Source organism: Stegastes partitus, unplaced genomic scaffold (assembly GCF_000690725.1).
Source record: "Stegastes partitus isolate 25-593 unplaced genomic scaffold, Stegastes_partitus-1.0.2 Scaffold330, whole genome shotgun sequence".
Lineage (NCBI taxonomy): Eukaryota > Metazoa > Chordata > Actinopteri > Pomacentridae > Stegastes > Stegastes partitus.
In genome coordinates, this window is record NW_007578061.1 from 146,682 (window position 1) to 159,655 (window position 12,974).

The window sequence follows — 12,974 nt, forward strand, 5'->3', positions numbered from 1 at the left end:
CATATCTGTCAAATTTCTTCTTAAATATTAACAAAAATAGTGTTAAATGTAATATGTTGCTTTCTAAGAATGCAATGTGTGGGGCTGACAGCAGCCTCACAGGCGGGCAGATAGAGATCAGCAGCGGCTGAAGCCTGGGGTTTGTCCTTCCTACAGCTGTGAAGGACAGCCTTGGGTTTGAGAGGAGACTGACATTGATTTTCTTGGCCTGGTTATGTGATGGCTGAGGCACCTGCCTCTGATCTTTAACACTGACCAGAACCTTTCTTTTCTGTAACAACATCTATCCTGACACACAGTGATACATACATGTGCGCGTGCACATAAACACTAATGCACATCATCACACACATTGTGAAGGAAAGGTGATGCCTAGAAAGCTGAGGGGAGCCTAAATCCCCCAGTAAAAATAATCTAATTCACTAACATGTGGCACCTTCTTGCCTTTACCAAATAGGTTTATTGATCGGTTTCTCTTTTAAGATGTTTTTGGCCTGTCCACTGGGAACAAACACTGTATTAATTCTGGCTACAGGGTAAATCAATATAAATGGCTAGCCAGGCATTGCTTGATGAAACAAGCATAATCAGCTGCTTTACTTTGAACTGTGATAATATGGCATCTCTCCTCCAGGTTATTTACCTTGTGATTGTTTTTATGTAGCTTTTATTTAACCTCGCTCTGAGGGAGGGAAAAAAAAGTCATATATATTGCTACCTGTACAGTAGTTGTTTTTTTAACCTCAAACAGAATTATGTATTCGACCTCTGCTGACTGCCGGTGGTATATCTGAAGATAGATTCTTTTTTTTTTTTGTTTGACGTAAATTTGAGAAAATGACGTACATGAGTGCAAGAGGTGTGTTGCAGTCAGTGACATGCACATGAAAGCCGTTCGGCATCTCATAGATTCCTTTTATCATCTGTAACTTTTTCCTCTCCTCATTTTCCACAATGGCAACCCCTATTCTCTCTCTGTCTCTCTTGAAAAATAGTTCTGAAATTTACAGTTTCAATCACCACACAAGTTCAAATCCTGCTGCCTGTAGTGGACAAGTTCAGAGGAAATACAGAGTTATGACCTTGGCATCGTGGACTGGAGATTGAATGTCTAATGTTGAGATCGGGGCCCGTCTCCGGGGAGGTGATGGAGATGGACAGATGCTCTAATGTCAGATTTTCTATTCCTCTGGTATGCTCTATTATCTTGATGTGTGCTCTTCTCACTATGAGCATGTGGCTGGAGTAAACAGTTAGCCAAGTTTGGGATGGACTACCGACAGGAATAGACTTAAATGGCAGTAGGTTGCGGGAAACGCTGAAGGGAGCCAGAGCTGTGGCTGCATCTAGATGAAGGGATTATGGTTATGATACATCTGCTTGTGGCAGTGAATGTCTGCTGGGCATAGAGACATATGCTCTGCCTTTGTGTTGAGCCATAGGAATAATGAACTGGTAAACATCAAGCTCAGTGATAGATAAAGCGGATACCGAGCGAGCAATTGACAGGAATCCTGGGATGAGCTCTGGATAAAAGCTGAGGTTCAAAATATGTCAGCTTTAAGAATTTTAAGAAAGGGTGTTTGCCCTGTGATTAGTGTCAAAGATCACACGCAAATTATAAGCACATGGCTCAACACCGTCTCCACAAAATCCTGTCTACACAACTAAACTGCATTCTCAGTCATGCTTTGAGGAAAATACATTTCTGTCAGATTACAACTGTTTCTAACAAATCACAAACATGTTTAAAATCAAGATATATCTGCCACTTATTGCATTGCTTTATTGTCACTCTTTTTTAGGCAGCCAATCATGTATTAGAGTCACGGTAACCCAGAAAACAGAGGAGAAGCTCCAAACATGTTGTGAAAGGGTTGTACTTTAATGATATTTTCCTAAACATAACCAAGTAATTTTGGTTTCTAAACTTAACCAAGCTTCTAACCTGTACTTAGTATTGAAAGTAGCAACCTAATAGTGATAACTGACTAAACCTAACCATGAGTGTTTGGTGGCTAAACCTAACCAAGAACTGAAATAAACAAGTAAAAACGAAACCTAACACCTAGAATAATGGTCTCACACAGGACCGTGTAGACTTATGCCTCCACCCGTACCTCCTGCCTATTTTTTTTAATTTATTTATGTGGCTCTTTCTAGCTGGAATCCTTTCTTACGTCATAGGTGACAAAGTGAGTTTTTTTCAAAGTGAAACCACGTTTCTTTAAAACGGAAAATGAAAAAGGACTTAAATTGTACTGGAACATAATTGTGTGTGTAAAGGTCCCATCTTATACCCCTTTATTAATTATTAATTATTTCAAGTTTAAGCTCCACATATAACACGATGTGTACATTTCACTTTGATTTTACAACATCTGGTTTAAGCCCCGTTTTAAATGTGCTGCTTCGGTGTTTGTAGCTTAACGTCCAACTGAGCTGCTCATGCCTCCACCCCTTTCAGGAAGAGAGCAGTAAGGACACCTCCCTTTGCGTCAGCCAGCTTATCCCGTTGAGATTTCACAACAGGCTACAAAAGTGAATGGCTAGTTCAGGCACACATTTTTTGATCTGTGGAGAAAGCAAGGAAACGAGGAGATGGTCTTTTCTCATAACTTGTGGCTCTACACTGAGGACTTGTAATTATATTCAAAAACAATGGAAAACTGGATTTTGCATATCCCTCTTCAGTAAATACTGGACTGTGAACTCTGACATTTTATTAATATTATTCAGTCAAAATCTTATTCCTAATGCTTTTACATATTTATTTGGGATGACCTTCTCTTTACCTCATCATGATAGTGTTCTCCACACTACTGACCAGGACATTGATATTGTTAAAACTCTGTCCACTCATATACACTGTGTGAGAGACATTATATATTTTTTGAAACTAGAAAATATTACATTGTCCTTAGATAGTTCTTGAAACAAATTTGACATGTGCAAGGAACTCTTTTCCTTTACATGTCACAAGAATGCCTTGTGGCTGACAGAGGCATCTTTTGTCATGGCAGCAGGTTATTTTTGTGTGTTACGCGTGTTTCTACAGTCACCTTATTGCTGGTGTAATTTGCAATTGCTGTATTATTTAAAGATGTTTGTATTTACTCGGGTAGTTTGGGAAAAGGTATGTGCAATACGTGCCATGGGGAGAGTGGCTGGTGTTTTGTTTACAGTTATTTATTGCTTGTGACGGTACCTTGTTATGTTGTCATTGCAGGGAGAAAATCAATAAACTTTGAAAAAATAAAAAAATATTGGATTGGCTCAAGTGCCACAGAGAAAAGGGGGGAAAAAAAATATTTTAAGCAGTACAAAAGTAGACCCAGCATGTAAAGACGGTGTAGCAGAGAAAAGAGCCAGGATGGCTCATGGGCCCGGTGGACTCACACAGACACGCTGACTAACTCAAGCAGTATCAGCAGGCATATGGAGAATGGAGATTTTGTCATATTGCACAGTGCACTTGTCAGGCTGGGCAGATGGAAAAGGAAGCACAAATGGGTTGATAAAGTAGTAGAGGCACTTCTGCTGATTAACAATGATCCTTGATGGAAAAAAAAAAAATCTGTATTTATGTGCTCAGTCATCAGTAGTCAATCAATTGACACATGTTTAATGGAAACTAAAGCTGTGGGTAAAGTGTGTCTAGATTTCTCTTCTCACATTCTGATATTGGTGCCGCAGTTATGTAATTTAGTATTTGAGGCCTAACCAAAGCTTCTGAGACAGCTGATATGACTTTGGTGCCATTGTTTTACACCATATGTATGGTAGTATGACAAACGGTTGACCAGGGTGTACTAAGAGTCAGAGTGGTATTTTAAATTCAAGACAAGCTCCCTTTTTGAACTTTCCATTGAAACGTGATCTTTTTCCCATTTGTTCAGAATTTGACCAAATTATCACATGATGGAAAAAAACAATGTGAGAGTAATGTGAAACTGGGAAACGAAGTAAGGGGTCGAGTCAAAGGAAAGGTGCTCAAGTCTGCGTGAATCATGGACCACGGTGATAGAAGAGCGGAAGCTGTCTCCACCCCAGTAAAGGTCAGAACATGCACTGGACTTGTTTCTTTCTCTCCTGTGAACTTTGCTTCAACACTTTCTCTATCTTTTTTTTTTTCATGAACAGTCCTCACAGGGAGGCCAGAGGGAGAGAAAGGTCAGAAAATGAGGAGAACATAACTGTGAGGGGAAAGGAGAGACAGGAAAGGAAAATGCATTTGGGCTGCACATGTACACAAAGTGACATCACATAAAATCATTTGTTCATGATTTAAACTTCTTCAATAAAAAGGGATAGAAAGGAGTGTGTCATGGCAGAGATTAAAAGGCATTTGTGTGACAGGTGTATGTGGTGTAAATGTGTGCACAACAGCATCAGTAACATCATCAATAACATCCAGTGCAACGTCAAAACAATTGCAGACACATTTTCTCATAAAAAAAAAAACAGAACAACACATGATTTCACGTTTGTCAGAACTTGAACTGTTGCCCCTTAAAAAATCTGAATGCCAAACAATGGGAATGTTAGCAGAGTGGTGATGAGAAACTCTGCACATTCGACAACACTTTCACCTTGAAGTGTTAGTGAATGGGGAATCTGGACACATTTTTCTTTTGTAACTTTGACCAACAAACACATTTCCAATAGAATCAGTAGTTTGTTTGTTTTTTTTTTTTTTTCTTTTTTCTTTTGTCGTTTCCTCATTAATGTTTAAACCCAAGCAGAAGGGATAGCAGAAAAGTGTTACCTTCAGCCCCGGGGTCAGGTCGTCGGGGTCAAAGGTGGTCAGAGGTGAAGGTCCAGGACGTGAGCCATAGGACAGGACAAAGGGTGGGACACACATTGGTGGAGGTCACAGAAAAGCACAAAGATATGGCAGCAGGGAGAGGAAGGAGAAGCAGGAGGCACAACCAAAAGAAAAAAATGAAGATATGTGGAAGGTGACAAAGAAGGAGGCAGCAACAGGGAGGATGCTGCAAAGGATTAAAAGGCAAGGGAGGATTTGGGAGGAAATGGAGGGATATGGCACCGAGGGAAGGTAAAAGCAGAGGAGGAAACTGCGAGGAAAAGCTGTAGTTTCGAGGGGGCAAAGAGGCTGAGTCAATTCCTCTTAAAAAACAGAACCAAAATAAAAAAGGAATGAACCCATACCTTGGTCGTTTAACGTCAGGTGCGCCAGACCTTGAAAGGGAAAAAACAGAAAAAAAGAACAGAAAGAGGAAGAAAAGAAGGTCATAAAAGGCACGGGAAGAAAAAAAGCATTGTCACAACGTTGGACTGCAGTTTGTGACAGACATCCTGGGGCAGACTTGGATGTCAGAGTTCAAATCAAAGGTAAAAAACGAGAAAGAGAGAGAAAGATAGAGAGAGAGAGCGAATAGTAACAGAAAACAAGCAAACACTTCTTGAGTGAGGTGTGGGGGGGTTTAGAAAAAAAAGCATTTTCAATTGGCGCAACCCCCGAAGGCTATTGCTCTCACAAATGCTTTTTTTTCCTCTGGAGTACTTATGGAACACACAGAAAACTGTTTGGCAGAAAAAGGCTTCAACTGGATTCCTCGTCTCAGACTGTACTCAAATCAGAAAAAAAAAAAAAAAAAAAAGAATCTGAGCTCCGCGAGGTCTCACACATAGGGGGCCAGAGATAAATCTGGAAAACGCTACAGGATAAAACATTATCTGCACACCGATGTGGGTGAACAGCATCACAACAGCCACTTCAAATAGTTATTTCGCTAACTGTAGGCTATTGCACACACATCTAGACAAACACACAGATCAATAGATTAAAACGTCCACAATGAGCTCCCCCTGTTGCTGGTGAACAAGTCACAAATTAACTTCAGAATCGGGCTACAGTACAAAGAAGCCATCTCACATACAGCACAACCCGTAATACCAAACATATCAGGACCGTGTAGAATTCACAGGGGGAGAAAATAGGGACATATCTGAAAAGGTCCTGGTTTCTCAAAACAAAGCAGATGGAACCTTACCATCATCACCAAAGTACATCCGATTTGTGGTTAAACCCAACCAGAGTCAATGCTGTTGCAGAACAAGAGCCACATTCTTACAAACTTCCATGAATACAAGCAACAGGGTAAATGATGACAGCCCATTGTCTCTAAATCATGTAAATCAGAAGTAGTTATAGTTAAAAAAAATAAATAAAATAAAATAAAATTCCTAAGCAATTCTACATTGTCTATATTTTCAACTTTTTACAAATGCTTTAAACATTCATTTCAGTTTCCATGTAGACCCTGTGTGGGAAGGCTACTGCACAGGGGATCATGAGGGAATATATATCTGACAAGAGGGGAGAAAACCGCAAAATATCTGTTCTAACAACTGAGTTGGGAGTGTCCTTGAACTATACGTGTATAGTAGAATGTCCTCCGAATAGAATTCCTCGAAGCAAAGCATGGAAGACAGAAATAAGACTAAGAGAACAAATGAAAAACTGAAGCAGAGTTTATTCCCAAATAGACAGAATGGCTAAAGCAAATCGGATTTAACCCCGGGCATCGCAGAATATGAACAACATAATGTCTGGTGAACTAGAAGGCCCAAAAGGTATCTTGATCAATAATGTTTCAAACACAAAACCCTTGGTACGAACAACAAACAGCTCAATCTTTAAAAAAAAAAAAAAACGATTTAGCATCAAGGATGTGCCGTTCTACAGTCTTGGAGTGTTGTTCTTCATTTCTGTTTGGAATATCATCTTTCACTAGCATGAATGGGAGTCTAACATGCAGAAATGAAAGGCTATTTGTTACCTTAAGGAGGCTTGAAAAGAATCGCATGGCTGCAGAATATGCAACAATACAATTACCTATTAAACATTTAGCCAACACTGACACATTTATACTTTTTATCCTTCATCATCTAAAGACATTTTGGTATTCTGCACATTTTGTTTCCAGCAGCTGATTATAGTCAAATCAACAGATCTGTTCATGTAGAAGGTACACAGCACATTATAAAGGGTAATCATTGAGTCGCAGAGTTATGGTGACTCAATACCGCCTTTCACTTATCCTCTTGAATCAAGGATGTGCTAAAATACTGATTCCAAAACTCTGCCGACAGCAAAAAGGAGATGCAACCTTTAAAGCAGCACTAATCAACGCCAAAACTTCATGCACAGTAAATGTACTGTGGCCTGTCTGTGCAGCAACATTTGGACAAAATGACAAGATAACTGAGATACTTGACAGCTAAGGTTACCTAATCATTCAGTGCTGATCTTTTTTTTTTTTCCTTTTTCTGGCAGACAAACAGGATGGTGTCTGTCTCAAAAAAAGCAGTTTGTACACAACCGGTGGCTAGCTGTCCACAACATGAATGCACAAACACCTCTACACCACTACAAGTAGGCAGGCAAATCAGAATGCAAAGACTACAGAAGCTCAAATGACTCTTAACTACAAGCTGTTCCCATTGTCCGCTTTCTTAATAACATTTGTGATTCAGGGGCAGAGGAAATATACAGGCAGAGTGTTTTATTTATCTGGCTGCAGTCTGTTTCCTGCCGGCCCTTTGCAGGGAGTCCAATCATTCTCACTCTGCTTCCTTCTGTTTTTGTTCCCTTGCTCATAATCCATTAAGGAGATAAGGCGAAGGCTCCTGCAATGAAACAGAATGGTGCTGTCGCTGCATACCAAATCATTCAAATACACTCCCCACCTCCCACCCCGGCCTCATCCAGCTCAGGCAGGCAAAAGGGTACAATTTTATGGAACAGAAAGACAAGAAAAGGCAAAGAAGAGAAGGTGAGAATTAACACAAAGAGAAAAAGAGAGCAAAAAGACAGAGCACCAGCAGCAAGTTGTCAAATGGCATCTTCACAGCCTGTATTAACCAGAGACAGGTGTGACTGACAAACAGAAAGCCAAAAATCTATCAAAAGGAGTTGCTCATTCCAATGTATTATATCAGAGGGTGAAACATAATTAGAAATGTGGTTTTGGAGGGATTTTTTCTGCACAAATTGCAAAACATTTATTTTCACGCAACAGCTCTCTCGAAACAGAAAGACACAAAAGCTGCATACACACGAACACACAAACAGCCAGTCACACACATTATGTTGTGTTGGTACAAGCACTGGATGCAATTTCTCCTTACACGCCAGGTTCTGACTAGGGCGTGATGACTTTCACTAGTCTGAGAGAGATGAAGCAGCATGACAGAACATTTTAATTACTGATAACTATAGGGCATCCAGATACAACAGATACAAGGAAAACTTCTGTCTCTTCGTTTCTGTTATGCATCAATACAGAAACACAAAACAAATTACCACAGCCACAAGCAGTACTGCTGGACACGTACTGAAAACGGGGAAAAAAATCTGAATCCAGACTATGAGTCTTCCCGTCTCCTTGACATCTGAGCATTTGATTACATCCTTAATTCTGTGGTGAGTACAGATGGGAGTGCCTAACGGAACCGGCGCCGTTTGGAGAGCGGCTGTGATTGGCTGGTTATGATTGAGTGGCAGATGGAGCAGGGTCATAATTCTGTCATTAGGAGGAAACATTCTTTCGTCTTATCTGGCCTAGTCCTATTCTCCCTCTGTTTTCCTCTCTTTTTTTCCACCTTTTCTTCCTCCCTTTCTCCACACGCAGCCCTCCATTAGCCAGCTGCAGCTGCCTCCTGCTCTCTTCCTCCTCATCTGCCACTTTCTCATGCTCTCCTCTCAGGTCTGATGAACACAAGCCACCACTGTTTTGCAAACTACTGATTTCATTCGAATGACAGTTTGATTCTGGAAAAAAAATTGGTGCCCTGCCACATACTGCATGATAAAAATAAAAGACAACAAGCAGCATATGCACATAGACACACCCAAGGTATATTTGCACATAGCTAAAAGCACTTATCGACCAAGAATTACACGGGTAATGCTGTGGACCTTGCAAAAACATGAGATTTTGAAAAGTATCCAGCCAAAATTATTGAATGGTGAGTGAGCATCCATGACAGATAAATTGTTAACCGCCTTAATAAACAAGGAATTAAGACTAATCACAGGGTCCAGCATTTGTTTGTGCTTTGGCTAGACGTAAAGACAATTCTCGCACCTTAAGTCGTTCTGACATCCTATTTGGATACACAGATCATGCTAGGATAAGGTGTAATGAATAAAGACAGATTTGGAATTGTTAAGTAATGCATTTGTTTTGTAAGCAGCATTCAGTGGGTACAGCATGTTCCTGGGTGACATTGTCAGACATTAATCCGGCACAACGTTACTCAAATATTTACAGATTATGAGCATCATCATCCTACACATACACATTAACAGATGTGTTGGGTCTCAGGGCAATGGGAACAACACGCAATTGGAGAGAACAGAGAAAAATGGGAGTCATCATCATTATCTCTTTCTAGCCCTTCTGCTCTTCCTTTCCCCTCACTTTCTCTATCCCTCGTTCATCAGATGGACGCATAGGCCAAGTCACAAAGAAGAATGCGTTCGCTTTTCAGGCTCCCCGTGGTGTTGGGATGGCATGTTAAATAGCATCATCCTCCAAGGACTCTCACCAGCATATGGCCACAGCAGTTTACGTGCCTTCCATACTCACATAAAACCCTCTTCTTTACTTGCTGATCCAGAAATGATAGTCACACAACAGCAGCTGAAACATATTTTTAAGGACACAGTCTTTGATGACTTTAGTGGGAGCAAGCACTATCAAAAAGCAAGAACTGTCAAAGTGCATGAAAGTCATGAAATATAAAATAAGAACAATAAATTCTTTTATGTGCAGCTCATTGCTTGGTGCACCCTTGGCGCGAGATATAAAACTGCACACTATCTAAAACATTTGACACATCCACAAATCATTGGATTTTTACTAGGCCTGGGCTAAGATATAGTTTCACAGTGTGATCATTGCTATGTGTCTCTCAATGCCAAAAAGTACAGGCATGGGTCTTGAGTACTCAGAAACAAATCAGGGCAATTTGTTAAAACATCGGCTTAAAGATACTGGAAAATGGTTCTGATTGAATGTGAATAATATTCATCGCAGTAGTCTGATCTATAGCACAGTGTCGTTGAGCAGCTTAAGGAATATTGAAACTGTGGAAGAATTTTTAGAGCTTTAATAATTCATTGTGGGTATCTATTCTGTGAGAGAGAGGGAGATGGAGATAGTAGGAGGTAAGGGGCTATGAAAACCTCTACAATCTTGCTTCCATGTCTTTCCATGCCTTAAATTATTAACATAGAGTTTGCCCTGTTTCAAAAGGAGGAGACTTGGAGTCAAGTTCTATCCTTTAACATGAAGTGAATATCTTGCTCATTGGATCCACAGCAGCTTACTGACAGCGTAGTCATCAACGGCAGCTCAATGTGAAAAAAAAACAAAACAGGATAGCAAGGAATACTGAGATGAAGCCTTGTCAATTACTTCATGTCTGCACTGACTCTCAATCAAATTGCAACATGAAAGCCAGAAAAGCTTTGAGCCATCGGCCCTAATCTGGTCAACAGGTTAAGCTTTTGTCAGCAGAGAAATCGAGGCAGTGTTCTTTCAAGTACAGTCTGTACTGTATAAAGACATTGGATATAACTGCACACATACACATACAATAGTCCGTACTGCAGTAAACCATGTAAAAACTTCTAAAACGATGTTTGAAAGATCTGATTAGTGCCTAGCACATGCTAATATTTTAGTCAACGGGGAGCAAAAAGCCTGGGCGGAGATTATGAGCACACACTATCCATGCCTGTGGGCTGTGGAGTATGGACACTCAGCCATGAAATGGTCATAAATATTGCTGCTCACTCTCATACATATGGGCCAATGATGTATAATAATGCAACTATAATCCTTCTCTAAACCTAACCAAGCGGTCTTGGCGCCTACACTTAACCAATCAGCACCTGAAAATGCAACTAAACACCAGTGAAAAACAGTGAGTGACAGCATAGATCTAAACAAAACCTGACAAAAAAAAAAAAAAAGAAATTAGAATTATGGTCCAAAATGGGACTTAAACTGACGCATGCAGAGTGAAAGGCCTTGACTTACACCAACAGCATCCACTTCAGCTTCAAAATATGGACTTCTGTTCCTCTATGTAAGTGCAAAATCATAGCACCTTTACCATTCAGTGAGGTGGTATCGGAGCTCGATTAAATGGAGTTGATAATGGCTTACTGAGCCAACTAGAAGGTGGAGGATGTCCCTACTGGCCCATATGTGTGGGGATGAGCTGCGATTATAACAGCCAGTCAATGGGCTGATAACATCGGAAACAGGTGGGACATTACAGATATTTAAAGAGGGATATCAGCTTAAGACACTGTCATGTTGGTTGCAGCAATCATGCTTTAAACAAAACTGCATGCAAATGAGTCGTAATGTGTGACATAATATTAACTTTAGTGAGTGCTGGGATTTGAATGTATGCAGGTAACACCTACGCATTAAGTTCTATAGAATGTAACAGCATTGATGCAGTGCATCAAAAGATCTAAACACATGCTTATGTCTTGCCTTGGCGTGCAGACCTTTGGCAAAATGCCCTAGATTCTCAATGCATCTGAATAAAAAATGTACTCCTTTTACAGTGATTCAAAATTCTCTTCTGTATGTGAGTGTGAGTGTGAGTGTGTGTGTGTGTGTGTGTGTGTGTGTGTGTGTATGCATACATTTGATTTCCCTGGAAATACCACAGGGAACTGTTGACCCCAGGCGAGGCACTTTAGCTAAGCAAGTGAAGCATTAAATCTTTATGGTCACTTTCCACTTTACACAGCAGCAACAGCCATCATCTGTCAGGAGCGATGCACTAAGCTGTTTGGAAGCCTGTCAAATGATGTGATTTGCTATTCAAAGTTACAATTAGATGGAGCCAAACGATACAATTAAGACGGCATAAAACAGATAATATTCAAATTACCACTTTTGGTACTATTACTTTGGTGTTTTGGAGGACTGTCCAAACACAATGTAAAATTAAGGATATGAAAGCATGAACATTTCATATTGAAAAACCTGTCAATATAACATGTTTGGTTTTTTTTTGTATTAGGCAGGGCTGACCAGCATTGGAGACACTGAGTTCTGTTTATTGGCTGCTTATTCTATACATGCAGAGATCACACAGGATCACAACAAAAAACATCCAAGTTAAGATATTACTTGCGCATCACCTCCATAATGTTCAGTGAATCACTTTGTCCTACACATTCTGTTCAATTAAACTCAGCTCATATGTCATGAAATATGTATTGAAAAATAAATCAGTGTTCTGAATATTAGTGAGGGGTAGCGATCTTACAGTTGATATCCCACCCTAATTAAAGAGTTCATAAATAAATTGGACCTCCATATGTCAAGCTGGAGAACTTGGACTCATTTCATGTTTTAGTCATTAAAACCAACACACAGAAGGGATGCTGATGATTTTTTTTCACTTATGCTAATTTACACAGGACAGACTAAAGATGCCCGGAGGAGCTGCAGGGTTTTACCAACTCTTCAATGTAAACCCAACTGCATTCACTTAAAACTGGTACCACCTTCTGTCTGTCCGTACACTGGTTGTATTTTTCCCAATTATCAAATGTTTTGAGTTTCTGACCTGGAAGAGCCATGTGAGGTTCATCTTGTAAAAACCAATAAATTCTCCACCTGACCTCTATCTTCCTTTCATTTATGAGGTCAAAACTCATCAGTAGTCCCCATGGAGATCTGCTGTCCCCTCTCGGAGCATCCATCTGTCCTTCCTCCTCTCTTCCTAATCTTTAACTGCCAGTGCCGCAGATGTACCCTACAACCATTCGCTGGTCCATCCGCCCTCTTTCAACCGCCAATTTCATGGAATGAATGCCTCTGATTGCCACTTCTGGACTCTACTCATTAGAGAGGCTGAAAGTGGGGAGTGGGCAACAAAATGCATGACATCTTTTACGTGCTTTC

The 12,974-nt window shown here is 40.3% G+C and overlaps 1 protein-coding gene across 1 annotated transcript in view; it reads right to left on the reverse strand.

Moving 5' to 3' along the window:
• Nucleotides 1–12,974, reverse strand: part of LOC103358773 (neurexin-2-like) — a gene marked incomplete at its 3' end in the record, with an annotated part of 252,213 nt that overhangs the window by 146,534 nt on the left and 92,705 nt on the right. Inside the window, exon 3 of the mRNA XM_008283877.1 lies at nucleotides 5,173–5,202. Within this exon, the coding sequence (XP_008282099.1) occupies nucleotides 5,173–5,202 (30 nt within the window). The remainder of the gene's footprint in view (nucleotides 1–5,172; nucleotides 5,203–12,974) is intronic.